The 27,059-nt window shown below is 45.6% G+C and overlaps 1 protein-coding gene across 7 annotated transcripts in view; it reads right to left on the bottom strand.

Annotated features, from left to right (window-relative positions):
• The window catches only part of LOC110537238 (acetyl-CoA carboxylase), a 49,997-nt gene extending 23,358 nt beyond the window's left edge, over nucleotides 1-26,639 (bottom strand). The window contains exons 1-32 of one of the 7 annotated variants that reach the window (XM_036937248.2): nucleotides 26,420-26,639; nucleotides 23,375-23,648; nucleotides 18,961-19,105; nucleotides 18,724-18,862; nucleotides 18,244-18,353; nucleotides 18,042-18,123; nucleotides 17,824-17,922; nucleotides 16,268-16,485; nucleotides 15,930-16,139; nucleotides 15,621-15,791; nucleotides 14,548-14,873; nucleotides 14,175-14,429; nucleotides 13,773-14,000; nucleotides 13,507-13,657; nucleotides 13,249-13,383; nucleotides 12,949-13,095; nucleotides 12,628-12,816; nucleotides 12,424-12,524; nucleotides 12,223-12,311; nucleotides 11,808-11,932; nucleotides 11,574-11,687; nucleotides 11,355-11,468; nucleotides 11,150-11,239; nucleotides 10,853-10,971; nucleotides 8,697-8,720; nucleotides 7,606-7,749; nucleotides 6,878-7,021; nucleotides 6,617-6,719; nucleotides 5,855-5,962; nucleotides 5,541-5,597; nucleotides 5,235-5,279; nucleotides 63-104 (exon numbers count right to left, since the gene is read on the bottom strand). In XM_036937248.2, the coding sequence (XP_036793143.2) occupies nucleotides 63-104; nucleotides 5,235-5,279; nucleotides 5,541-5,597; nucleotides 5,855-5,962; nucleotides 6,617-6,719; nucleotides 6,878-7,021; nucleotides 7,606-7,749; nucleotides 8,697-8,720; nucleotides 10,853-10,971; nucleotides 11,150-11,239; nucleotides 11,355-11,468; nucleotides 11,574-11,687; nucleotides 11,808-11,932; nucleotides 12,223-12,311; nucleotides 12,424-12,524; nucleotides 12,628-12,816; nucleotides 12,949-13,095; nucleotides 13,249-13,383; nucleotides 13,507-13,657; nucleotides 13,773-14,000; nucleotides 14,175-14,429; nucleotides 14,548-14,873; nucleotides 15,621-15,791; nucleotides 15,930-16,139; nucleotides 16,268-16,485; nucleotides 17,824-17,922; nucleotides 18,042-18,123; nucleotides 18,244-18,353; nucleotides 18,724-18,862; nucleotides 18,961-19,105; nucleotides 23,375-23,613 (4,263 nt within the window). In that variant the 5' untranslated portion in view covers nucleotides 23,614-23,648; nucleotides 26,420-26,639. The remainder of the gene's footprint in view (nucleotides 1-62; nucleotides 105-5,234; nucleotides 5,280-5,540; nucleotides 5,598-5,854; nucleotides 5,963-6,616; nucleotides 6,720-6,877; nucleotides 7,022-7,605; nucleotides 7,750-8,696; nucleotides 8,721-10,852; nucleotides 10,972-11,149; nucleotides 11,240-11,354; nucleotides 11,469-11,573; nucleotides 11,688-11,807; nucleotides 11,933-12,222; nucleotides 12,312-12,423; nucleotides 12,525-12,627; nucleotides 12,817-12,948; nucleotides 13,096-13,248; nucleotides 13,384-13,506; nucleotides 13,658-13,772; nucleotides 14,001-14,174; nucleotides 14,430-14,547; nucleotides 14,874-15,620; nucleotides 15,792-15,929; nucleotides 16,140-16,267; nucleotides 16,486-17,823; nucleotides 17,923-18,041; nucleotides 18,124-18,243; nucleotides 18,354-18,723; nucleotides 18,863-18,960; nucleotides 19,106-23,374; nucleotides 23,649-26,419) is intronic. The other 6 variants (XM_036937249.2, XM_036937250.2, XM_021623125.3 and 3 more) reach the window with 6 other exon arrangements.
• Between the last annotated feature and the right edge of the window lie 420 nt (nucleotides 26,640-27,059).

The following is a 27,059-nucleotide window of genomic DNA, read 5'->3' as shown; positions in this document are numbered from 1 at the left end:
TTTGATGGTAGCCCATAAAGCCAGTGTTCATATTGACACGAAGACAGTGTGAAGACACTAACCTTGTCTCTGGACCGGAAGGTGAAGAACTTGGGGAACTCTCTCTGTGTGGGAGACAGACAGGTGAGGAGAGAGAGTAGAGTTAAACAGATTCTCATGGTACAAAGAACACACGTTGCCAACCTAACAGTTCTACTGGTTAAGACCGGCTAAGAATGACAGTTAGGGCTTTGAGTGCAGGAATTCAAGGATCCCTGCTATGCTGCAACTAAGTGTGTTTTCACATATAGTCCTCTTCACACTTGGTCTCTGTCAGACAATTTTTGTGAACTCGTGTGGTTCGCTTAATTTTTTATCCAGTATGAACACTCCAATGGAACTCAGACCCCTCAAAAGAGCCCCCAAAGCAAACCCATTGAGAGGTGGTCTGAGTTTGGTTTGCTTGAAATCCTCTGTCCAGCTCCTTTGTTAGGGCAATGTGAACACAAAGCTCCCCAGGTTCGCTTGTCATTCCTGCGCCACGCACTAGACTACTGCGACACCACTTCCCCTGCCATAACCCCTCACACTAGACCCCTGCCATAACCCCTCACACTAGACCCCTGCCATAACCCCCTCACACTAGACTACTGGGACACCACTTCCCCTGCCATAACCCCTCACACTAGACTACTGCGACCCCACTTCCCCTGCCATAACCCCTCACACTAGACCCCTGCCATAACCCCCTCACACTAGACTACTGGGACACCACTTCCCCTGCCATAACCCCTCACACTAGACTACTGCGACCCCACTTCCCCTGCCATAACCCCTCACACTAGACCCCTGCCATAACCCCCTCACACTAGACTACTGGGACACCAGTTCCCCTGCCATAACCCCTCACACTACACCCCTGTCATAACCCCTCACACTAGACTACTGGGACACCACTTCCCCTGCCATAACCCCTCACACTAGACCCCTGCCATAACCCCTCACACTAGACTACTGGGACACCACTTCCCCTGCCATAACCCCTCACACTAGACCCCTGCCATAACCCCTCACACTAGACTACTGCGACACCACTTCCCCTGCCATAACCCCTCACACTAGACCCCTGCCATAACCCCTCACACTAGACCCCTGCCATAACCCCTCACACTAGACCCCTGCCATAACTCCTCACACTAGACCCCTGCAATAACCCCTCACACTAGACCCCTGCCATAACCCCTCACACTAGACTACTGCGACACACCTTCCCCTGCCATAACACCTCACACTAGACCCCTGCCATAACCCCTCACACTAGACCCCTGCCATAACCCCTCACACTAGACCCCTGCCATAACCCCTCACACTAGACCCCTGCCATAACCCCTCACACTAGACCCCTGCCATAACCCCTCACACTAGACCCCTGCCATAACCCCTCACACTAGACCCCTGCCATAACCCCCTCACACTAGACTACTGGGACACCACTTCCCCTGCCATAACCCCTCACACTAGACTACTGGGACACCACTTCCCCTGCCATTACACCTCACACTAGACCCCTGCCATAACCCCTCACACTAGACCCCTGCCATAACCCCTCACACTAGACCCCTGTCATAACCCCTCACACTAGACCCCTGTCATAACCCCTCACACTAGACTACTGGGACACCACTTCCCCTGCCATAACCCCTCACACTAGACCCCTGCCATAACCCCTCACACTAGACTACTGCGACACCACTTCCCCTGCCATAACCCCTCACACTACACCCCTGCCATAACCCCTCACACTAGACCCCTGCTATAACCCCTCACACTAGACTACTGCGACACCACTTCCCCTGCCATAACCCCTCACACTAGACCCCTGTCATAACCCCTCACACTAGACCCCTACCATAACCCCTCACACTAGACTACTACCATAACCCCTCACACTAGACTACTGCGACACCACTTCCCCTGCCATAACCCCTCACACTAGACCCCTGCCATAACCCCTCACACTAGACTACTGCGACACCACTTCCCCTGCCATAACCCCTCACACTAGACCCCTGCCATAACCCCTCACACTAGACCCCTGCCATAACCCCTCACACTAGACCCCTGCCATAACCCCTCACACTAGACCCCTGCCATAACCCCTCACACTAGACCCCTGCCATAACCCCTCACACTAGACCCCTGCCATAACCCCTCACACTAGACCCCTGCCATAACCCCTCACACTAGACTACTGCGACACACCTTCCCCTGCCATAACACCTCACACTAGACCCCTGCCATAACCCCTCACACTAGACCCCTGCCATAACCCCTCACACTAGACCCCTGCCATAACCCCTCACACTAGACCCCTGCCATAACCCCTCACACTAGACCCCTGCCATAACCCCTCACACTAGACCCCTGCCAAACCCTCACACTAGACCCCTGCCATAACCCCTTCACACTAGACTACTGGGACACCACTTCCCCTGCCATAACCCCTCACACTAGACTACTGCGACCCCACTTCCCCTGCCATAACCCCTCACACTAGACCCCTGCCATAACCCCCTCACACTAGACTACTGGGACACCACTTCCCCTGCCATAACCCCTCACACTAGACTACTGGGACACCACTTCCCCTGCCATAACCCCTCACACTAGACTACTGGGACACCACTTCCCCTGTCATAACCCGTCACACTAGACCCCTGCCATAACCCCCTCACACTAGACCCCTGCCATAACCCCTCACACTGGACTACTGGGACACCACTTCCCCTGCCATAACCCCTCACACTAGACCCCTGTCATAACCCCTCACACTAGACCCCTGCCATAACCCCCTCACACTAGACCCCTGCCATAACCCCTCACACTAGACTACTGGGACACCACTTCCCCTGCCATAACCCCTCACACTGGACTACTGGGACACCACTTCCCCTGCCATAACCCCTCACACTAGACCCCTGCCATAACCCCTCACACTAGACTACTGGGACACCACTTCCCCTGCCATAACTCCTCACACTAGACCCCTGCCATAACCCCCTCACACTAGACCCCTGCTATAACCCCCTCACACTAGACCCCTGCCATAACCCCCTCACACTAGACTACTGGGACACCACTTCCCCTGCCATAACCCTCATACTAGACCCCTGCCATAACCCCTCACACTAGACTACTGCGACACCACTTCCCCTGCCATAACCCCTCACACTAGACTACTGGGACACCACTTCCCCTGCCATAACCCCTCACACTGGACTACTGGGACACCACTTCCCCTGCCATAACCCCTCACACTAGACTACTGCGACACCACTTCCCCTGCCATAACCCCTCACATTGGTGCCACAAAAGAGATGATAATGTGCAGGTTCAGATGATTTGTTTGCAATATGTGATCTATAGGCTAAGAGAGCTTCATAATTCTCTAATTGACAATTGTACACCCAATGTAGGCTACTGTCCCTTTAAGAGCTAGAATTTATTTTAGAAAATATGTTCACACTATTCAAACCTGTTAATAGCATCTTCTGATTAAAAGTATTTTGTCTCATATTCTAACTAAACGCAGTTAAAAGCTTCCAAAATGTAAGTAGGTACATCTAGCTGTCTGATAACACGTTCTGATGGAATGGTTTTTCCTGCACATTGTAAAAACCCAGAGTGCATTGAGTCAATGTTGGGAAAAGATCTTGGTTCCTTTCTAGACAGCAATGTGAATGTAAAGAGGACTCGGACCACAAAAAAGGCAAGGGCAGTGTGAATACAAGTTATTTTGCTGTTTTTTTGCCCCAGATATCACTTTAAAGAGGACTATGTGAAAAACCCCTCACTCTCAGTTCTGTTCGCTATGGGGGCTCTTTTGAGGCGTTGGAGTTCCTTTGGATTGTACACTCAACCAAAACATTAAGTCTACCGCACTGGGTTAAAAAATGTTGTCTGAAAGGGAGCAAGTGTGAAAATAACCTAAAGTTACAGAACCATCTAGACTAAAAAGACATGACATCTAGAGAACCCAATGACTGCAGGTGAAAATGACAGCGACATTCTAACAAGACTAAGCGGCTACATTTCCTTCTAAGGGTCTACATTTCTCCCTCAATAAGCTGTGATGAGCGCTATCATGTGAATTGCTGTGAGCTTGAAGAGGAACACTATGGCATCAGTCTGATCAGCAACAGCCTGTTTAACATTCAACAGCCCTGATCTCCTCCTATTTGGCCTGGTGTCCGAGGGTGAAATTACAGTGTATTTTCCCAAAACTGCCTTTTTACATAATGACAGACTGCAACAGGCAGCAGTCACATCTGAACCAATGAATAAAACATTATCTTTCCAACAGGGAGTGCTTTTTATTTCTGAATGCTCAAGCTAGATGCCTGGATGGCAGGTTTGTCTTTGATGATCGTACCCCACTTGGACAAACAATACTGGCCTAATTGCAAACACTCATCAACTGGATGTGTACATGATCACAAGAGAGCTGTCAACACAATGGTGTTAGTACATCACATCCCCTATTCTCTCTATAACAGAGAATACACTATTTAATATGCGTGAATACACTGGTCAGTGTAGTCTCGGGCTCCCGAGTGGCGCAGTGGTCTAAGGCACTTCATCTCAGTGCTAGAGGCTTCACTACAGACACCCTGGTTCGAATCCAAGCTGTATCACAACCAGTTGTCATTGGGAGTCCCATAGGGCGGCGCACAATTGGCCCAGCGTCGTCCGGGTTTTGGTTGTCGTAAATAAGAATTTGTTCTTAACTGACTTGCCTAGTTAAATAAATAAAAATATTCGGAGGATACGAGACGCCGACCCACATAACGAGGGCGGCCACGCCGACACAGTAGATAACACAGCCACAAAGTCGGATTCCACAGCGACAGTCCAAATTGGCTTTTTGGTCTTCATTTAAGGTTAGGCATAAGGTTAAGGTAAGGTTTACAATCAGATTTTAAGAAAATAAAATGTATAAATGAGCAGGGTTTAGCCATTATGATGACTTTGTGGTTGTTTTAACTAGTGACGACAGAGTCAACGGGCTGAAGTCACGATGCGGGGAGAGAGAGAAGGGAACCTGGCATTTACCCAAATGTCTTTATTCTCAAACGCTTTCATTTTATCCCAGAATCTAAAAGCTACTTTGAGTGCTTAAAGGAAAGAGTTGACAATACAGGAAGACAAACTGTACTGTTTCACAGTCATCATCCACATCCTCCCAGGCTACTCACATGAAACCTCTGGTCCACCTCATAGTTGACTGCCTTCCTGAAATCCTGTCAGCACAAACACCACAGCAAAGGCAAGACATGGATACAGAGGGAAAATATGGCAAGCAAACAAAACAGCCAAATTTGAGATAGAAATTAGTCAAATTATAGGCCATTCCATATGAAAAGTGACTCTCATGGTGTCTGGATGTCTGGAGATTCAACCAGTATCACTGAGATTAAGATAAGATAGTTGATGGTGACTGGCAGAGAGTTGCTTAGAAAACCGAGGGTAGAGTAGGGGAGAGTGGGAATCTTAGTCCTCACCTTCTGAGCTACCAGGAAGGTCAGCCTGCGGATGCCATGTTCAAACAGCAGGGATTTCTGGGGAACGAAGACAGAGGAAGAGAAAGTATGAGCAACTGGGAGGGAGGTAGCATAGCGGTTAAGAGCGTTGGGCCAGTAACCAAAAAGTTGCTGGTTTGAGTCACCGAGCAGACCAGGCAATTATTTTTGTTGATGTGCCGTTGAGCAAGGCACTTAACCCCAATTGCTCCTGTAAGTCACCCCGGATAAGTGTGTCTGCTAAATGACTAAAATGCCAATGTGTCCAGTTGTATTTCCTGAAAGGCTCATCTGACCTCTGACTGGGTGAACTCCCGGAACATGGCGGCCAGGCCGTCATCGTCGATGTCACTGTCAGTCTTAATGGCCACGTTGAGGATGTGAACGGGCTCATCTTGGATACTCTGGGACACAAACACATGCAGGCAAACCTCAGTCATACAATTCAAAGAGAAAGTAGTCACAACCAAAATTATTGGCACCCTTGATATTGGGCGCGTTCCTCTGCCTGGGTGTTGCGGACACCTGCCAGATTTACAAAGCCTGGATAGGTATTTTATGTATCAGCTAACCACATATACGTTACAGCAATCCGTCAGCTGATGACACTGTCAATGAAGTGGCACGCAATCAATGGTTGGGTTAAATGCGGAAAACACATTTCAGTTGAATACATTCACTTGGACAACTCATTATGCACCCCTCTTTCCCCCCTTTAATTCAAACCACAGGTACTGAAAACAGGAGGTGCCAATCATTTTGACCGCTACCTTTGAGAAGATAAAATATTACTTGTTCTACAAACTCTTTCTCTGAGCAATTGTATTAATCTCTTTAAAATATATTGCATCCAACATAGCTCAGTATTTATATTATTTATTTAACAGTCTTTGTTGCACATCTTTATCAAGGGTGCCAATCATTTCAGTCGTGAATATTGCAACTATGTGAAGAAAAGCAAGGTCATTCTACTTTGTAGCAGTGAACAAAGGGCTGTCAGTCACAATACTCGAGTGTTGCAATACACCTCAGAATCAGTACTAGCAGAACGTTCTGACCTTGGTGTCCTCCTCTCCATAGAGCACAGGGTTCCCTCCCTCTGGGAAGGTGGGGCTGTGAGGAGGAGAGTCAGAGAAACAGCTCATCACGTCTTTAATGTCCCTGAGGGAGTGGAAAGGACCATGGTTAGACACCACACAAACAGACACTTAAGGTAAAATCTAAGTATTACAGCTCTAATTCAATAATGCCATTTCCCAATGTGGGATAATAATAAAGTTATATTGTAATGATTTTGAAAAGGTCAAAAGAGCCCTCACCTGGTGAACTCCTGGAAGGAGCGGAAGGAGACCATGGCTCCCATGCGCTGGCAAGGTGGGGTGAAAGATGTGTCCAGGAGGACGTCACTCACGCTGCCCATGTGCACCATGCCGTAGTGGTTCAGGTTGGACGAGAACGACATCCTGGGATCACAATACAGACAGCCATTAGACAGGGGTCCTGCAGCAAACACATTCACTCACCCACCCAGAGTAGGACAGAGTCCATTTCTGGCCCAAAGGAGAGTCACCTTTAAGAGCCCCCCACCAGCCACTTCTATCACACACCAGTATTTACCATCTCTGTGATAAGCTGCTGGGACAGAAGGAACATTGACTCCTCATTCACTTCCAAACCAACAGTAATATAGCACCATGTTCTCACAGAGATCAGTGAATGACGATCGGAATATAAGAACTAAATGTGCCTCTTATAGATCTGGATGTAATACTCATGGAGCAGCCCAGCAGCAGTGTTCAAACGATAAGTGGTACTGTAGATTATGTGGAGGAGCACATCTGTATAATGTTAGTGGACATGGAAGCATTGTAGATTATCCCCTCAGCCAAACATAGAAGACCCAAAAGTTCCCCCAGGTGTTTTTAGTATTCAGAGGTCCTCCTCTCCCCTCCACACAGAGGCCAAGTCCCCTTTTAGAGAGGTTAAGCCCAGAAGTATATTAGCCCACAGAATGATATATAGCCTAGAGGCTGCTATAGGGCCCAACCTGTCCACAGAGTCATCCGTATCTGGAGGTTTATTCTCCTCCGTTTTAGAGTCATCCTTTCTTTTATCATCCTGTGCTTTAGTGTCCTGTATTTTACTGTCCACAGACACAGGCTTAAGTAGAAGAGGCAGGGCAGACAGTCTCCTGAGAGGACAGTAGCAGGCAGCACATTCAGAACACAGCTAACAAAGCAAAACAGGACATCCGATCTCACACAGAGCACTATTTGATAACATTTTGCCCCAGAATATTACAAAGTTAATGTAGTCAACATCTTTTGACTCCCCATTTCTCACCGGAAAACGGCACAAGATCCATGATTTGCATACACACAATGTAGCGTACATACACCGACAATACACCCACAGAACGACAGAATCTCAGTATGCTGCATCATGCCATGCTGTTACCATTGATTTAGTAAATGATCCGTGATCAAACATATTCAGCTCCAATTGTAAAAATCGGATTCATTTTTGGAATAACTTGTAACACTTTACAGAACAAGCAGTATAGCCAAACATTTCAATAACGTCCAACGTTATCTTGTCTTGCCACAAGATGCAATCCATCTATATATAATCTACACCCACACTGAACAGAAATATATACGCAACAATTTAAAATATTTTACTGAGTTAGTTCATACAGGGATGTAAACAAATTTGTGCACACAATGAGAAAAATAAGCTTTTATGTGGATATGGAACATTTGTGTTCGTTAATTATGTTGCGTTTAAATTTTTGTTAAGTGTAAATGGTAGAATTACAATTCGATTACATTCTAAATGTTGCAGGCATTAAGGCTTTCAGTAACGTTTCTCTGCAGATTGTTGACCATGCTGCTTTCTAGTCTAGAGCGTCTCAGGTCTACCAGAGGAGGCTGGTGGGAGGCGCTATAGGAGGACAGGCTCATTGTAATGGCTGGAATATAATAAATGGAACGGAGTCAAACGTGGTTTCCATATGTTTGACACCGTTCCACCCATTCCATTCCACCCATTCCAACGAGCCCATCCTCCTAGAGCTCCTCCCAACAGCCTCCACTGAAGTCTACATATTGGTTGCAATAAGAAGAATGTGTACTATACCTGTTTAGAGTTGGGATGTTCCCTCTGCAATCAAACAACACCGATTGATTAGTTAGGCAGGCATCAGTTTAAGGAAGCAGTCAGGGCTCAGAGAAGTGTGTGTGTGAATCATACAAGTGTGAGACTATGTATTATGGATATGGTTGGCGTCTCATATGGTACATTTTGAACATTGTTAGGTTGTCAGGAGTAACACATGACATAGGCCTTATGGTTGACTTCAAGGGCTTCATGAACTAACAATGTATTACAAATGGCAGGCAGCACATGGGCTGGATGCTCAGTGGTGTCAGACTAAGGATCATAAACATAAACATACACATTGCACTCTAGGATTGATCCTCCAGAAATGCAACAAGAGTCCTAAACCTCCCTAGAAGCCTATTCTTTGGTCAGGGTATTGGTTCATTCCCGAGGTGGGAGACATGCACGCAGCTAGCTTAGTTCCAATGAGGAAGCCAATCATGGTTGGTTAATGCAACTGGGTTAAACATTAAAATAGGTTAAAGCAGGTGCCTGCAACAATCTGAGCATAGCAGTCAATGGGAGACGACCCCTCATGTCTGAGGGGGTCAACACACTGGATCACAGTTATTTATCAGCCATATCAAAAATTGTACATGGGCACAACAGCAAGAAGCAAAGACATGACCATCCACAACATTACACACAGAACATCTATGTATCTGGGATCAGTAACGGGCAGTCGACACAAACGCTGAACATGTACAGTACAAGTTCTGAGTCACTCTCTGGTTGTGTGTTACTGAAACAGATGAGACAGATCTTCAGAATACGTTAATCTTGTAGTCATCCAGTGGACAGATCGACAAAAGTGGACTCTTATGCTGACAGGAGTATAGTTAGTTTCCACTCACACATTTTTTTGTAAACCAGAGAAAGTATTTGAGCTCTCACAGAACACCTGCTTTTGCACATGAGGAGCGTTTTTCAGGGGTTGAACACAGTGGAATGTGGGTAAAAGAAGCATGGCACCATGGATGAGAACAGGACCCTTCTGGAGATGGTGAAAGACAGTACTCTCCTGAAAACTCTGGTCTCTGTTAGTGCTCATCTCCCATGTAGAACCACCTCCCATATAAAGGGCATTAGGAAAGTATTCAGACCCTTTCACTATTTTCACATTTTGTTACGTTACACCATTATTCTAAATGATTTAAATTGTTTTCTTACATCAATCACACAATAACAAAGCAAAAAAAGGTTTAGACATTTTTGCAGATTTATAAAAACAACAAAAACTGAAATATCACATTTACATAAGTATTCAGACCATTTATTCAGTACTTTGTTGAAGCACCTTTGGCAGTAATTACAGCCTCAAGTCTTCTTGGGTATTGTGCTACAAGCTTGGCACACCTGTATTTGAAGAGTTTCTCCCATTCTTCTCTGCAGATCCTCTCAGGTTGAATTGGGAGCGTTGCTGCACAGATATTTTCAGGTCTCTACAGGGATGTTCGATTGGATTCAAGTCCGGGCCACTTAATTAGGACATTCAGAGACTTGTCCCAAAGCCACTCCTGTGTTTTCTTGGCTGTGTGCTTAGGGTTCTTTTGGAAGGTGAAGGTGAACCTTCACCCCAGCCTGAGGTCCGGAGAGCTCTGGAGCAGGTTTTCACCAAGTACTTTGTTCTGTTTATCTTTCCCTCGATCATGCCTCCCAGTCCCTGCCAAAAAACATCCCCACAGCACGATGCTGCCACCACCATTCTTCACCATAGGTTTCCTCCAGACTTGACGCTTGGCATTCAGGCCTGTGCCTTTCCAAATCTAATCAATGTCCAATCAATTGAATTTACCACAGGTGAACTCCAATCAAGTTGTAGAAACATCAAGGATGGTCAATGGAAACAGGATATACCTGAGCTTAATTTCAAATATCATAGCAAAGTGTAGGAATACTTATGTAAATAAGGTTTCTGTTTTTAATAAATCTGCAAAAGTCTAAAAACCTGTTTTCGCTTTGTCATTATGGGGTATTGTGTGTAGTAGATTGATGAGGTAAACAGTTCACTTAATCAATTTTAGAAAAAGTCTAATGCAAAAAAGTGAAGGGATCTGAATACTTTCCGAAAGCACCGTAGAACCACCTCCCATATAGAACCATCTCCTGTGTGTGTGTGTGTGTGTACGTACCGGTTGGGGTGGGAAGTAGGCAGCATGAACTGGAACTCTACAATGCAGGTGTTGTCCTTCAGCTGTCTGTGTTGGACGCTGTTGAGCTCATAGGCGATGTAGGCTCTACGTACGTACACCTGGGGTGGGGAACACAGACACGAGAGTTAACACAGTAGAGATCTGGCTACAGTGGAGGATTGTCTCCTTTAATCCCCTGAAATGGCCCTCTTAGTTCATCGGCAAATACGGTTAAATTCTCTGGGCAACCAGCTACGGTGGCTTTGAATCCAAAAACCACGATCTGCTTCCTCTCACCTCCAGGGCAGCCATCCGGACCACCTGGTTACTGTGGTAGAAGAAGTTGGGCAGCACATCAAAGATGGACGTCTCAGACAAGATCAGTTTCTACAAAGAACGAGAGAGAATTCAGAATCTTGAAAAGGCTGTGAAAAAGTAACAAAGATCCTCAATATACTGCCTTCAGCAATGCCAATAAAAAGTCAACGGCCATGGTCCCTACCTGCAGGTTCTCGATGCAGAACTGGTGTCCATACATGTCGATGGCAGAGAGGAAGATGGACTCCACCTGGTTGTGGCGGAGCTCGTAGGACGGGAGGTGGGAGGCGATCAGCACCTGAGGAGTGGACAGAGGGGAGTGAGAAGATGACAACTCATACCCTGGTCAATCACAATAACAGGAAGAGACCCTTCAGAGAGACAGGAAGTGACGAGTGCTGACCTGGCGGGCGCGCAGTGCCACCTTGGCGTTGGTTGTCTTGCTGAGCTGGGTGAGCTCTGTCAAAATGGCCATCAGCTCGTCAGTCAGGGTGGGGTCACGACCACACAGCTGGTCCTACAACACACACACAAACTCTGGTCTTAGACAAAGAGGAAAACACACAGTCAACTGTGTCACACAAACACTTAGGAATTAATCATGACCAATGTATTTCTAAAGGAGGGAAGGACTTACAATAAGCATGGTGACCAGGAGGTTCTTCTTGGTGACCTGGGCGTGCGAGAAGATGTAGTTTAACACGTTGGCCATGTCGCTCTTGTTCTCCTCACGCAGTGTGAACACACACTTCTCGTAGTGTCCTGGAATCACACACACACACACACACACACACACACACACACACAGGATTCAGAGGAAAATTAAAATCAACCGGAGCTCAAAGTAAGGCGCAACTGAAATGTGTGTTGTCCAACAGTGCCCTCACATGGACAAATAGAGCAACTGCAGTCCTGAGAGAAGACCTTTGAATCGTATTTATAAATCAAAGACCAACAGGACTAAAAAAAAACAAAGGCTCATCCTTTCCTTTCCCCCCTATACCAACCCAGGATACCCATTGTTTCTTGCAGTAGAGTGTAATGTTCCTCACCATGCTGGAACTGGACCTCTACTTTGAGGTACTGTCTGAGCAGGTCCATCACCACAGCCTTCATGTGACCACGGATGCCACTGCGGTACCTGGACACAGAGACAACATGGACATGGTCTGGCACAGAGACAATCAGTGTGAACACAGTATGTGTATTTATCATCAACAATTTAAATCCCTGAAGCTGAGAGCAGGACTCACTTCTGCACCAGCTGTACAATGCTCTGAGTGTTCATGAAGAACACCTCTCTCTCCGACTTCCTGTTCAGAGTGGCAGCATGACTGTCCAGGATGTTGGCAATCTGGACCAAAGAACATGTACAATCAGTCTGGTGTATTCCCAATGCACTCTCCATATAATCATAAATAATGTAATAACCAGCCTGAATAACAGAACGTGTGTACCTGCTGACTGGGGAACTGGCAGAGCACAGAGGTAATGTTGCTGGCGTACTGGGCCATCTCCTTCTTGATGCATTTCTCTACAGCGAGGGGGATCCGGCCTGACACACTGGTCATAATGTCCTGCAGCTCCAACAGTGGCAGGGAGGGGTCCCGAAAAGTCTTCATCAGCCTTTCCACCCATTCCTTTAGCTGGGGAAACACAATATTACCAATTTAAACAGATTCATGTATGAACACAGAATATTGGCGTCTTTTGTTTTTACATCTTTGGGCGTATACTAGTGTGTGTCTGTGTGTGTACAGTAGTAGTGCACAACTTACCTTTCCACTGAAAAATGGTTCAGGCAGGCAGAAGCCACTCATGATGTGCACCAGGTGGTCCAGGGTGCTGTGGAAGACCCTGTGGAGCTTCTCTCCTCTCAACGCCGCCGCCTGGATGACGGGCAGGGCCCCGTGGTGCAGCTCCGCCTGAGAGACACGCACGTTACAAAATACTTCTAAAGTCTCACATGGAACGTTCTGTACACCTTATCCATATTTCAGGTACAAAATACAAAAGGAGCATATTTAGTCAAACATTTCTAAATCCCCCCAGTGTCAGACATGCCCTGCCACACTGACCTGTTGTACCCTGCCAGGATCATCCAACTGCAGCTTGGCGATGACGCAGCCAGGCTCCAGCACGGCACCGGGTCTCTTCACATAGTGGATACAGCCGGATACCAGCGCCGTCAGAGTCATCACCATCTTCATCACCTGAGACAGACACAAACACACGGTTTACATGCCTGTTCACTCTGCTAATGGAGTGTGTGACCATGGCCAAACCACATCTCGCCTATATAACCAAACCTTCAACCATATGTCACACACACACACCTCTATCTCAGCGTAACACTGGCCAGAGAACACGTGCCCCCCGTCCTCCACGGTGTACTGGATGAGTTTCCCTGCTGAGGGCGAGCGAAGCAGGGACGGGTCGTTCTCCTTCTCAAACACACACGTCTTGTTCCCAATGGTGATGCGGTACCTGGGAGAAATTCTCTTTCAGTCTATTGCCCAATTCTAAAATCAACCCCAAGCAAACGCCTCAATATTCCTTTTAATAAAATAACGCATTTATTCATTCTTTCCATCCAGCCTACCGGTCCACCTCCTCCTTCATGTAGGTGGTGTAGCTGCTGCCGTCGTAGGAGAGCAACAGGCCCCCGTCGCTGAGGCGATGGACGTCCACCTCGGCAGCGGTGCTGTTCATGATGACCACATAGGAGTTGGGGGACTGACGCGTCACCTTCAGACAATACTTAGTACCCTCATAGATCAACTCCACATCCACGGTGTTGAGAAGGGTGTGTGCGGGCAGCACCTGGCCTCTGCAGAGGGGGAGAGAGGAGGGAGAGATATGGTGTGTGTGTGTGTGTGTGTGTGTGTGTGTGTGTAGAGATGTGTAGGGTCACAATCAATAGCAATCCCAAAGTGACCGGAGCACTGCAGCTTCTCTCTGGACTAAAGTTGTAACATTCTTGTATGCTTAAAATAGTGTTGACCTTTCTAGAGAGTGCAGGAAGTTGGAGACACTGTTCCTCAGGTTGACGTCAGCCACATGGAGAGCCCCGCTCACTATGCCCAGCATGGTGTCAGGACGCTCTGCCTGCATCTTCTCTGAGATGAGCCTGTCCAGCCAGCCTGTGTCAATGGTGTTGTGCTGGAAGCTCTCAGTCTCCAGAAGCTTGATGAGGTACTCCACTGTGGTCCTAAAGTCTCCTCTGATAGACAGCTCCTTCAGTGCCACCACCATGTTACTACACACACAGGAGAGGTGTTACCATACATCATTGGGTGTTACTGACAACACAACAAACTTTACATGAGTATTTCTAGTGTGTGTGTGTGTGTGTGTGTGCACGCGTGTGTACTCACGAGATGGCCTCCTCTCGGTTCTCACCCCAGGAGAAGCAGTGGCCAAACTGGGAGTCTGCAAACTCATGCAGGCCTCCGGCCGCGGCCACACTGAAGTATCCCCACACATTCTTGTTACTGCGGAAGTTCAGCTCCTGCACCGTGCCCGAGCTCGGCTTGAAACCCTCATCCGGGTTCTCACTGGTGATGCGGGCAGCGATGACATGCCCACGTGGGGAGGGGGCCGTGGACAGACCCTCAAAGTCAATCATAGAGTCTCCCCAGGGCTGGACCCCATACATCATTCTGATGTCCTTAATACGGTGCAGGGGGATCCCCATGGCAATCTGAGGAGGAAGACCATTATAGTCTGTAGAACTAAGAATATTCTGTCAAACTAATTGAAAAGTCCAATGTTTAGAAATGACATGATCATTATTAACAATTTTATCAAAGGAAAATGTCCCTTTTATTTCCTAAATGGTAGCTAGGGTTTTATTTGGCTGACAAGAGGAACATTGTATCTTGAATGAAACAGATATTTTTCTCTCACTTAGAACACGGTTATGAACTTTCTCCTATGGACTCTTCCTGCCTGGACTTTTGTGTAACTCAGGAGTCAAAGCACTGTTGTATCCCATTGTGGTCTGTACCTTCCTGCCTAGTGAGATTAGATCGTGTCTATCCTGCAGAGAGGTTGACAGACAGCAGATCCCTCCACCACAGCACAGACAGACATCTGCCTTCTTCAGCAACAGCTCTGTCTAGATGCTGCGGAGTAGCTTAGTTTAGCTCGCTCTAATCTAGCCAGTTACCATGGAGACAGAGGCCTGGGATAAAACACCTTTGAGAACAGTGAAGTGTGTCATCAACAGAGACGTACAACAGACTGAACATGAGCAGGGCAGGACATCACACACGCATTTCTTTTACTATCCTTGTAGGGACCAAACAATTGATTCCCATTCACAATCCTAGCTTCCCTAACCCTAAACCTAACACCTAAGCCTAAAATACCCAAACTGTCCTTGTATTACCATCTTTGTGAAGACTTCTGGTACAGATAAGGATAGTAAAACCAAAAAGACACAGACCTGTAGCTGTGCAGCAGGCAGGTTGACGTCGGCCACCATCTCAGTACAGGGGTGTTCCACCTGCAGACGAGGGTTGAGTTCTAGGAAGTAGAAGCTGCCATCTTGGCTGTAGAGATACTCCACTGTGCCAGCACTGACGTAGCCCACCATCTTAGCCAGCTTCACTGCACACTGAGGAGTGAGGAATAGACACTCAGTCACAACCCGGCAACTTAACCACAGGTCAACAAGTCCCTCTGGTCATAGTCTCTCTCAAATGAAACATATTGGAATAGCTCTTCCCATTCAATAGCACAAATTGTGCCATACCCTCTCCATGTCCTCAAAAACGGCTGAGGTGGAGATGGTGGCGGGAGCCTCTTCTATGATCTTCTGGTGTCGCCGCTGTACGGAGCAGTCCCTGCCGAACAGGGAGATGGCGTTGCCGTACTGGTCAGCCAGGAGCTGGACCTCCAGGTGACGAGCGTGTTTGGCCAGCTGCATCACAAAGATGGGTGAGCCTGGAACCTCAGTCTGGACCTGAGGAGCCAAGGAGAGAAGGCATCATAATCATACTGATCACGTACTTTAGATAATTATACACATACTGATCATGTATTTCAGCTCTTAACCTTCTAGTGATACTGGATTTAGACTGTACTTCTCACCTGTCTGAAGAGGTTGGGGAAGTCATCAGCACAGTTGACTTTGCGGATGCCCTTTCCTCCACCTCCCTCGGAAGCCTTCACCATCACGGGGTAGCCCACCACCTCCGCAGCCTTCAGTCCTGCCTCCACATCATGGATGCAGCCCAGCTCATACAGATCAGGGGGAACGTTGATGATCCTCTTCTTCTGGTCACTCTCTGTCCAATCCACTGTGAGTCCTGAGACACACACATGGGTTGGGCAGTATCCAGATTTCCATACCATTCCTGTACCATACCAGTGTGTTTGGTATTACCGGCAGCGCACACAAGGGGCTCTATTTCTTTCACCTCTCACAAATGCAAACAAAGTACTAGCGAATTCCCATAGCGGACGCTAGCTAAATGCTAACAAATGCAAGCGAACATAAACTAATTGCAAGCACAGAAAACCCAGCTCATGAAGTTATACAACTAACTCAAGGGGCTACTCGCACTTCATCCAGGAGGGGATTGACTGTCTCTGCTGTAAACAAGAAGGTTGATCTTGCAAGTTAGCCACATATAGCTAGCAAGTTAGCAAACCAAATGCATAGCTGAAGCCCTGAGCTGGAAAACATTTATTTGGAACATCTTAGATAGTTAACTTAAGATATTCAGCTGCCAAACATTAGTAGCTAGTGAATTTCAAGTATAACTTGATCACCTTTCTCACACTGGTTCATCACATCACAAAACTTCTGTTTGCTATGTGTGCTCTTTGAGACAATCACCATGTGACTGGCTCAATTAGATTTTTGTGAAAATAATTATTCAACAAAAATATATGCACTGTGTGCATTTCAAAATACCCCGGTATACCGTCCAAGTTTAACACACACACACACACTATGGGAGCCGTCTGACAACCCACTTACTTAAGACATCAGAAATATTCATGCTTATTTATAAAACCCTCTTAGGCCTCACTCCCCCCTATCTGAGATATCTACTGCAGCCCTCATCCTCCACACCCAACACCCGTTCTGCCAGTCACATTGTGTTAAAGGTCCCCAAAGCACACACATCCCTGGGTCGCTCCTCTTTTCAGTTCGCTGCAGCTAGCGACTGGGAGGAGCTATAACAAACACTCAAACTCTACAGTTTTATCTCAATCTCTTCATTCAAAGACTCAATCATGGACATTACTGACAGTTATGGCTGCTTTGTGTAATGTTGTCTCTACCTTCTTGCCCTTTGTGCTGTTGTCTATGCCCAATAATGTTTGTAACATGTTTTATGCTGCTACCATGCTGTTGTTATGTTGATACCATGCTGTGTTGTCATGTGTTGCTGCCTTGCTATGTTGTCTTAGGTCTCTCTTTATGTAGTGTTGTGTTGTCTCTTGTTGTGATGTGTGTTTTGTCCTATATTTATATTGTATTTATTATTGATTTTTAATCCCGGACCCCCGTCCCCGCAGGCCTTTTGGTAGGCAGTCATTGTAAATAAGAATTTGTTCTTAATTCTTAACTGACTTGCCTGGTTAAATAAAAGGTTAATGAAAAAAAATATTTTTTAAACAGTGCACGGACATACCTGCGCCACTCCATGGCAGGGTAGGGATGCCAGCTGTCTGAGCCACGATGGATGAGGCGATCTTGTCCCCTAGTGCCCACATGGCCTGGCTAGGAGGACCTGGAAGTGGGAGCAGAACACATCTTACAGGCCAACTCATGCACAGGACAGGGGGGCTAAAAGCAGTATCCATGGCTCTGTGTGAAGAAAGATCTAGACTCAGTAGAAAACAGTCTTACCCATGAAGGCAATGCCATTCTTCATGAGCAGCTCTGGGAGTTTGGGATTCTCTGAGGCGTGGCCCCACCCAGCCCATACAGCCTGGAGACACAAGACAAGAATTACAAACACAACAAGTTCAAATACAGATTTCAAGAAAGTTCAATCATTATTTAAAAGAAGGTCTACTCAAGGCCTAAATAAATGAATGTCTAGCAGTACCTGCACAGGTATTCGCTTGGCAATGTCCAGAATGAGCTCCACGTTGGCATAGTTATTGTTATTGGTCCCTCCTGGCACCGGCACATAGTGGTCGGCCATCTTTATGTACTCTGTAGAAGATAGTGGAGTGAAAACCATTTCGCTCTGCACATAAGAAAGCATGTATAACAGTCCAACATTTAATCTGACCTTTTGTCTCTCAATATCATCTCATCTAAACCATCAGTGTCAAACTATTTACACATGACAGCACTTTCAGAATGCACTGCCTTTCTACACCAGACAGAGCATTTTCTTCTGAACTAGGTCATGCTTGGCTGTTCAGTGCATTGCAGGACAAAACCAACAGACAGCCTGCTCTGGTCCATCCCTGGGAGCCTCGAGGGTCTGCCTGTTTATTAAGCAGAGTTAGGAGAGGATGGGTAGAGACTAGTCACTCTGCTGTTACTAGTGGTGATGCTTCCGTAATGTAAAGCACACCTGCATTGGCCTTCAGGTCCTCGGGGGTTACCATGACGACAAAACGGATGGCGCGCTCGTTGCGGAACATCTCGTAAGCCCAGCGGCGGATGGAGCGCATGCACTTAACCGCCGCGATGCCATTGTTGGCAATGAGGACCTGAGACAGGAAGAGATGTGAGTGGGGGACTAGTCTCTGAAATACTCTGTCAATGTGGTAAAACTAGGCAACAGAAGCTAAAGAAGCCCTGGTCTTACCTTCTCGATGACCTTATTGCCTCCGAAGCGGGTGACGAACTCGGCGGGGGAGGCCACAGTGAAATCTCTCTGCAGGTCGATGCGACGGCGGTCTCGCCCCTGCTTGACCAGGTGCAGCCCAGACATGCTTGGTCTGTGTGAACAACTAACATTATTTCCGCATTAAGAGTGTACAGTTGATGAGGTTCACCATTTCCCAGCATAAACATAACACAATCTATCATAAAAATGTACAGTACCAATCAAAAGTTTGGACACACCTACTCAGTCCAAAGTTTTTCTACATTGTAGAATAACAGTGAAGAAATCAACATTATGAAATTACACATGGAATCATGTAGTAACCAAAGTGTTAAACACATCAAAAATCTATATTTTATATGAGATTCTTCAAAGCAGCCACCCTTTGCCTTGATGACAGCTTTGCACACACTTGCGTTTCCACTGAGGGAAAAATAAACTAGGCTCCACCCACAGAGAGAGCCAGTGGGAGGATGGGGAGGAGGAGCAGGCATCCATTCACCCAGGAGAGTGTGGCAGCGCCCCCAGTCTGCGTTTGGCTGGCTGCTGTGGCCTGACACTGCACTGTTGCATCATGAGGATATTGGGGAGATCTGTGCTCTCCTCAGCAGGCATGCTACATTCAGACAGAGGCTTCTGAATGAAGCCCCCCAGAGAATGGCACTTCCCGTTAGAGATAAGCTGAGCTCCCCCTTGCCCTATATGAGAGAGGGGTGGGGGAGAAGAGTCTCCCCTCCCACTGTCCAGTAATTCCAGTTTCACCATCAACGCTCACATTCCCTCATCACATACTCCCCTGTCCCCTGAAGCCCAACCAGACATGAGGGCAGCTGTGGAGAGCTGAGAGACTACAACTGATCACTAAAAAAAAAAAAAAAACATGCCTCCTTTGTCAAACTGGCACACCATAACAGTCTGAAAGCTCAGTCAACACCAAATAGACTGTAGGTAAATACTTTGGCATGTTTAGTTAAACCTAACTTGATATCTGATATACAGTGGGGCAAAAAAGTATTTAGTCAGCCACCAATTGTGTAAATTCTCCCACTTAAGATGAGGCCTGTAATTTTCATCATAGGTACACTTCAACTATGACAGACAAAATTAGAAGAAAAAAAATCCAGAAAAATCACATTGTAGGACTTTTTATGAATTTGCAAATTATGGTGGAAAATAAGTATTTGGTCACCTACAAACAAGCAAGATTTCTGGCTCTCACAGACCTGTAACTTCTTCTTTAAGAGGCTCCTCTCCTCCACTCATTACCTGTATGAATGGCACCTGTTATCAGTATAAAAGACACCTGTCCACAACCTCACACAGTCACACTCCAAACTCCACTATGGCCAAGACCAAAGAGCTGTCAAAGGACACCAGAAACAAAATTGTAGACCTGCACCAGGCTGGGAAGACTGAATCTGCAATAGGTAAGCAGCTTGGTTTGAAGAAATCAACTGTGGGAGCAATTATTAGGAAATGGAAGACATACAAGACCACTGATAATCTCCCTCGATCTGGGGCTCCACGCAAGATCTCACCCCGTGGGGTTAAAATGATCACAAGAACGGTGAGCAAAAATCCCTGAACCACACGGGGGGACCTAGTGAATGACCTGCAGAGAGCTGGGACCAAAGTAACAAAGCCTACCATCAGTAACACACTGTTTTTCTGCAAAGGGACCAGGACGACTGATCCGTGTAAAGGAAAGAATGAATGGGGCCATGTATCGTGAGATTTTGAATGAAAACCTCCTTCCATCAGCAAGGGCATTGAAGATGAAACGTGGCTGGGTCTTTCAGCATAACAATGATCCCAAACACACCGCCCGGGAAACGAAGGATTAGCTTCGTAAGAAGCATTTCAAGGTCCTGGAGTGGCCTAGCCATTCTCCAGATCTCAACCCCATAGAACATCTTTGGAGGGAGTTGAAAGTCTGTGTTGCCCAGCAACAGCCCCAAAACATCACTGCTCTAGAGGAGATCTGCATGGAGGAATGGGCCAAAATACCAGCAACAGTGTGTGAAAACCTTGTGAAGACTTACAGAAAACATTTGTCATTGCCAACAAAGGGTATATAACAAAGTATTGAGATAAACTTTTGTTATTGACCAAATACTTATTTTCCACCATCATTTGCAAATAAATTCATTAAATCCTACAATGTGATTTTCTGGATTTCTCATTTTGTCTGTCATAGTTAAGTGGGAGAACTTGCACAATTGGTGGCTGACTAAATACTTCCCCCCCCCACTGTACATTTTAATTGTTTTCTTTCCATCCTCCCACCAAATGACTGCAATAGGCTAATATAAGGGTGTGTACACTGCTATTGTCCAACCATGGCTATGGCATGTAGCCAGAGGTGTATGAAAGAGTTAGGCCTAGCTGACAGGTGAACAGCAGTGTGAATATTTACTTCTTCAGGGTATTGGACCACTAGAACACTAAAACCTTACTGCTAGAGTGACTGTAGGCCTGACTCTAACCAGTCTCTATTAGGGCTGGCACAATCACCGTATAACTGTAACCGATGATTATGGATGAAAACCAGCATTAAAATAAAATGACACCATTTACATATTCTAAAAAAGCTGACTGAAGACTGGACAGCCGGGCATTTGTGTGGTTGAGTCAGTTTCTGCTTTAACATGGAATCTAAAAAAGGGTCCCCCAACTGGTGGCCTGCTGGCCAAATTCAGTGATTTTACACAGGAAACTTTAGCGTAAAAAGAAACCAGCAGCATTACAGTTATTGACACAAACCAGTGTGTCTGGCACCTACTACCATACCCTGTTCAAAGGCACTTAAATCTTTGTCTTGCCCATTCACCCTCTGAATGGCACACACACACACAATCCATGCCTTGATTGTCTCAAGGCTTAAAAATCATTCTTTAACCTGTCTCCTCCCCTTCATCTACACTGATCGAAGTGGATTTAACAAGTGACATCAATAAGGGATCATAGACTGACCAGGTGAAAGCTGTCACAGAAAGAGCATGTTCTAATGTTTTGTACACTCAGTGTATATGACCGTACACAAACATAAGCAAGGTTTGAAATGAATATGTTTGAGTCAAATATAATATTTCATCACATTGTAGAGCAGGGATCAACTAGATTTAGCCACAGGCCGATTTGTTTTCTTTAGTGGATTGTCAGGGGGGCCGGAACATTGTTGCAAATAATTTGTATACTATACTATGTATAAATAAATACATTAATATATTTGGGCTTCTTGCGGTCAATTTGCAGTATACAAATTATTTGTAACGATGTTCCTGCCCCCCTAACAATCCACTCAAGAGAAGAAAAAAAGTCCACCCACGGCTGAATCTAGTTGATGATCTCTGCTCTACAACGTGATGAAACTTTGTTGCTCCTTATTGAAACAAGCAAGGTGTTGTGGTTGACAAGTTTTCGGTTGCCTAGGCAACACGCCCCTCCCTGCAGCAGGAGCACATGCAGTCAGGCGCAGATGATAAGAAAATGTGTAATATAGAAGTGTATATATCATTGTTTTTATTCAAAGGGTTATAACGGTGACAGCGATCATTTGGCTGACCAATAACCATCATCCAAAATTCCATGACTGTCACAGCCTTAGTCTCCATTACAATGCTTCAATTCCAACAAGCCAGGGCTGAGACAGGCATATACTCTAGCTTAACCTCACTAGACCAAATAACCTACACAAAAAAACAGTTTGCAACAAGAAAAACAGTGAGAAACAAAACAGCCAAAGCTTACTATATATACAAATGTAGCCATATTCTTCCTGCAAGCACCATATTTGCCACTTAACCATACAAATCAAGTCTGATGTATACCACACTCATTCACAACTTCCATTCTCTACAGCCTAGTCCCAGTAGCTGTAAAAAGAGCCGCTGAATACAAAGGAGAGCTGGTGAAACCAGGCTCCAGGGAGAGCTATGGGCTGAGGCTGCTGGCAGAAGGACAGCAGCAGCAGGGAGGCCAGTCCTCCCAGAACACACAGCTCCTCTATAGCAGGCAGGCAGGGTGTGAAGCTGGCCTGGCCACGTTTTTAAACACACACAGCAGAGAAGAGGGAGCCAGCCAGGGGGTTAGCACTGAACTGAAACCAGTGTTCTCCTCCTGCTGCCATTTCAGAATACTCCCCTCCAGACTCATCTGATGGAGACAGGTCTGTATTGGAGGTTTCTTCCTCCCATATGACTGGGGGAAAGATTGTTGCTGCAATCAAAGCTAGTGCAGTACCATCTTGTATAATCTATTGAGATAACGGTAACCGCCGTAAAGACCATGCTATGATTAAACACTTGTGTGGATGCCATGCCTGGATACACAATACAAACCAAACAGAGAGACTCAGGTAAAACAAACAAGAAAGAAAAGCCCGGGTTCTGACCTCATGTGGGGTCCGTCAATGTTGTCAAAGCCCATCTCGTAGCTGCTGTTCTCTGAACTGAGGCTAGAGGTGGGGGATATGGAGCGCTCCTTCTCCTCCAGGCCCAGCGTCAAGTCTGGCTTCCCCAAAAACTCATCCTCAGAGTTCTCCTCTGACACAGAGCCGATGATAAAATTGGAGTGCAGCACGGCCAGGTTTGGGGCAGCAGCCTTATTGGCAGGCGCATCCTGCTGTGCCATGGCTGGACTGTCACCACCCTGGCAGGCTGTGAACACTGGAGGGAGAGGAGGGGAATCAAAACCACATGTATTTATAAAGCAGGAGAAAGACGGAGTACTCAAGTCAGGCCACAGCATGATGACAGGGTCATCCTGTCAAGGGCTGCTGTTAGTCAGACTTCAGTGAGTTGAGTTGCACAACAATTATGCTGACACTGCATTCATATTGCAAAAAGAATGGTAGAATGCAATACCTCCCAATCCTTCTTAAATAAAGTGCTTACTGTAATATATCTCATAGCTACAACAAACTCCAATCCAAAACCACGTAGTCAACTACTGCTAGTTGACTGGTTTGAGAGGCATGGTCTGCCTTGATATTAGTCTTTGAGGGGGTATAATTTCTCGAAACTGCAACTGCGCATGAGCAGAGCAACCAGAAGGCAGACACACCTTATCAGCAGCAGTTTAAGCTGCTGGACCTGAAAAGCAAGCCCAGCACCGCAGATATAATTTAAGTGAAGGTGAGTGAACAGCACTGATCAAAGACATAGCTACCCAGCATGATAATACATTATGTTTTACAACAGGGCTCTAACAGCCTGGTATCATAGACAAGACATAACATAGTAAATGTAAATCCGGGACACTCAAATTAGTATGATATCTTACGTTTGATATGGTTACATAAGAAAGAAGTTTACTTAAGACAAAACCTAAAGTAGGGCGATTGTTCGGGGTGGATAGGAAGTTGCGTGTTCAAATCTCATCACGGACAACTTCAGTGTTTTAGCTTGATTCCATCCTAAATACACAGTGAAATTATTGAACACTCTTGCAGTGTTGTCACAATACCAGTATCACAATACTCTGAAGTATCGTGGCAAGGAAATAAAACATGAAGCAGATTAATTTCTTGAGGAAAACAGTTATAATGTCAGAAACAAACAGTATTTTGTCACCAAAAGTCACATGTGTTTATTTTGCAAGCTATAGCACCAACAACTTTACATAAAGTATGTTTTTAATAGGACCTGATTTTTCACCAACAGAAAAATTGGTCTCTAAAATAAACAAGAGATGCTCAATTAAGTTCTGGGTCCATAAATGTTGAGAAAAGATTGAACATCAGTTAAATTATTGAAAGAACTTCAAAAAGTGAACTGCTGTATGTCATTTATTCAAGAAAAGTACTTGTTTAACAACTGACCCACAGATTTCTTATTAAATAATTTTAAGATTCTGCTGACTTCCACAGGCGTTAAACTTCCTTTTAAGAGGAATTCTCAGCTATCTGCAATACAGGTATGACTGAAGAATGAAGCAGGTGTTAATCATGGGCCTTCGAACACTGAAAACAGCAGTCCATTGTCAACACTTTGATTAAATCAGTAGACCTATATCAATCTCTCTGAAAATACCACAAGTGTCATTAGCTTTAAAAACAATTCAATCCATTTTATTTTATCATATTTTGGACCAGAGTGAGGCTATTGCTCCACTAACATACCTTTTGTTCCTGCAGTGAGGAGGACTCATCTTCATCTAATGTTTTCATAATTTATCTGGAGATAATCACCAAAAAGGCTACAAATTAGAGAGTCTAATGGCTCTTAATGGCTCTTACCAATGCGATTTGGTAGGCTACTGACGAGTCACTCACTTTAACGTCTGTCTGGAAAGTCCTGATGGACTTCATATCAAAAACACTAACAAGATCTTTAATTTACTTGTCCTGTTACGATACCATAGACATAACTACATTGTATTATGTATGAATGGCAAGGATATATGAGATTGTATTTAGTCAGTTCGAGCCCATTTATAAACTAGTCAAGTTTGCAGTTCGTAAATCAAATCACAGTAAGCCTACGCACCAGCATTTCGTGGCTGCATATGAAACACGCAAACGAAAATAAATGAATGTGCCAAAAAAACAATAGGCTAAGTTGATTTGGACTCATTGTTAATACATTATACAGGACTCACAGACATTGAAAGAACATCATGCCCTCTCCATCCATGTAAAGAAATTTGACTGCATCCACAGCGTACACAACACACACCCAGGTATAGTGAAGCGTGACAGACAGCAGACTGTCAAACCAGTAGTGTTTCTATGTCATCGCTCACTTCGTGATATGCATCAATAGATCGCTAGAAGATGCATATCGTTCATCCTAAAGAGAGATGGCTCAGCTGACAACTTTCTGACTTGCGAATCGAAAAGTAGCCGAGTTTCCCATCATTCATTCAAGAGGTGAACTCTTGACACAAACTGACATTTACAGCATAGCATACGAATTGGATGATTACCCACATATTAATACATACCATACGAACTAAACGAAACATAGAAAACTAAATAGAGTATTCCGGATTTACGTTTACTATGTTACGTCTACCTTCGAGTCCATGTTGATTCTAATGATGGGGAAATAAATGTCAGCCCCCGCACCGGCCCAAAACTGGTGAATCTTATGGGTGGGAATCCTATGTCGAGCAAAGTAACAAACGTTAGCTAGCTAGCTACAGTAGCTACATCAAATCATGCTAGTAACTACTAATTTTGTGTCGCGTTATGGTTTAACTACGATAATCAAATCAATCAAAACGCATTCGTCGCAATACAATTCTGGTGGATGTGAATTGCGTATCATATAATAACGTGTTCGTTACTGACATTTGCAGCTAGCTAGCTAGTCAGACCGGCATCTGACTAGCTAGCACGATGGCAGGCAAGGTGTAGTTATATACAGGCAGCTAGCTACTTAGCGTTATACTGTACAGACAGTCAGTGTACTCGTAATGAGCTTAAGATACTCACCGTGTGAAATAAACCGACAAGCAATCCTGGATATTTTATCCCAAAGGATGGGTGATTATTTATTCACTCTGGTTCAAACATGCATTTCCAAACAAAAATCACACTATGATGACCTAACGCAACTACATACAAGAGACGTTTTTGACAGCAACGAATGGTGTGATGCGAAGATGGGTTACTTTTGGCCTCACGCTGCAGCGGTGGACCAATCGGATTGCGCGACGATTTCAGGAGGAGGGCAGAAAGAGCCATAACGGGAACTGACTGGGAGGAGGTGTGCCCAATGAGAAAACCTTTGTACTGTCCCACGTGTTTGGTCCAGTATGGCCTGGGGTGGTATACTGCGTAGTCGAATCAATGGGTCAAAAGTACCCAATTGTCATACATCAGTAAAAGTATAGATACCTTAATACAGTGGTTCCTAAACTTTTTATAGTCCCGTACCCCTTCAATCATTCAACCTCCAGCTGCACCAGGGTCAGTGCACTCTCAAAGGTTGTTTTTAGCCATCATTGTAAGCCTGCAACACACACACTATATGATACATTTATTAAAAATAAGAATGAGTGTGAGTTTTTGTCACATCCCGGCTGGTGGGAAGTGACAAAGAGCTCTTATAGGACCAGGGCACAAATAATAT

The sequence above is a fragment of the Oncorhynchus mykiss genome, chromosome 12 (assembly GCF_057628025.1).
Source record: "Oncorhynchus mykiss isolate SJ-2025 chromosome 12, ASM5762802v1, whole genome shotgun sequence".
Classification (NCBI taxonomy): domain Eukaryota; kingdom Metazoa; phylum Chordata; class Actinopteri; order Salmoniformes; family Salmonidae; genus Oncorhynchus; species Oncorhynchus mykiss.
Note: the sequence above shows the minus strand (reverse complement) of the source record. Positions and strands in the feature narration are given on the sequence as shown.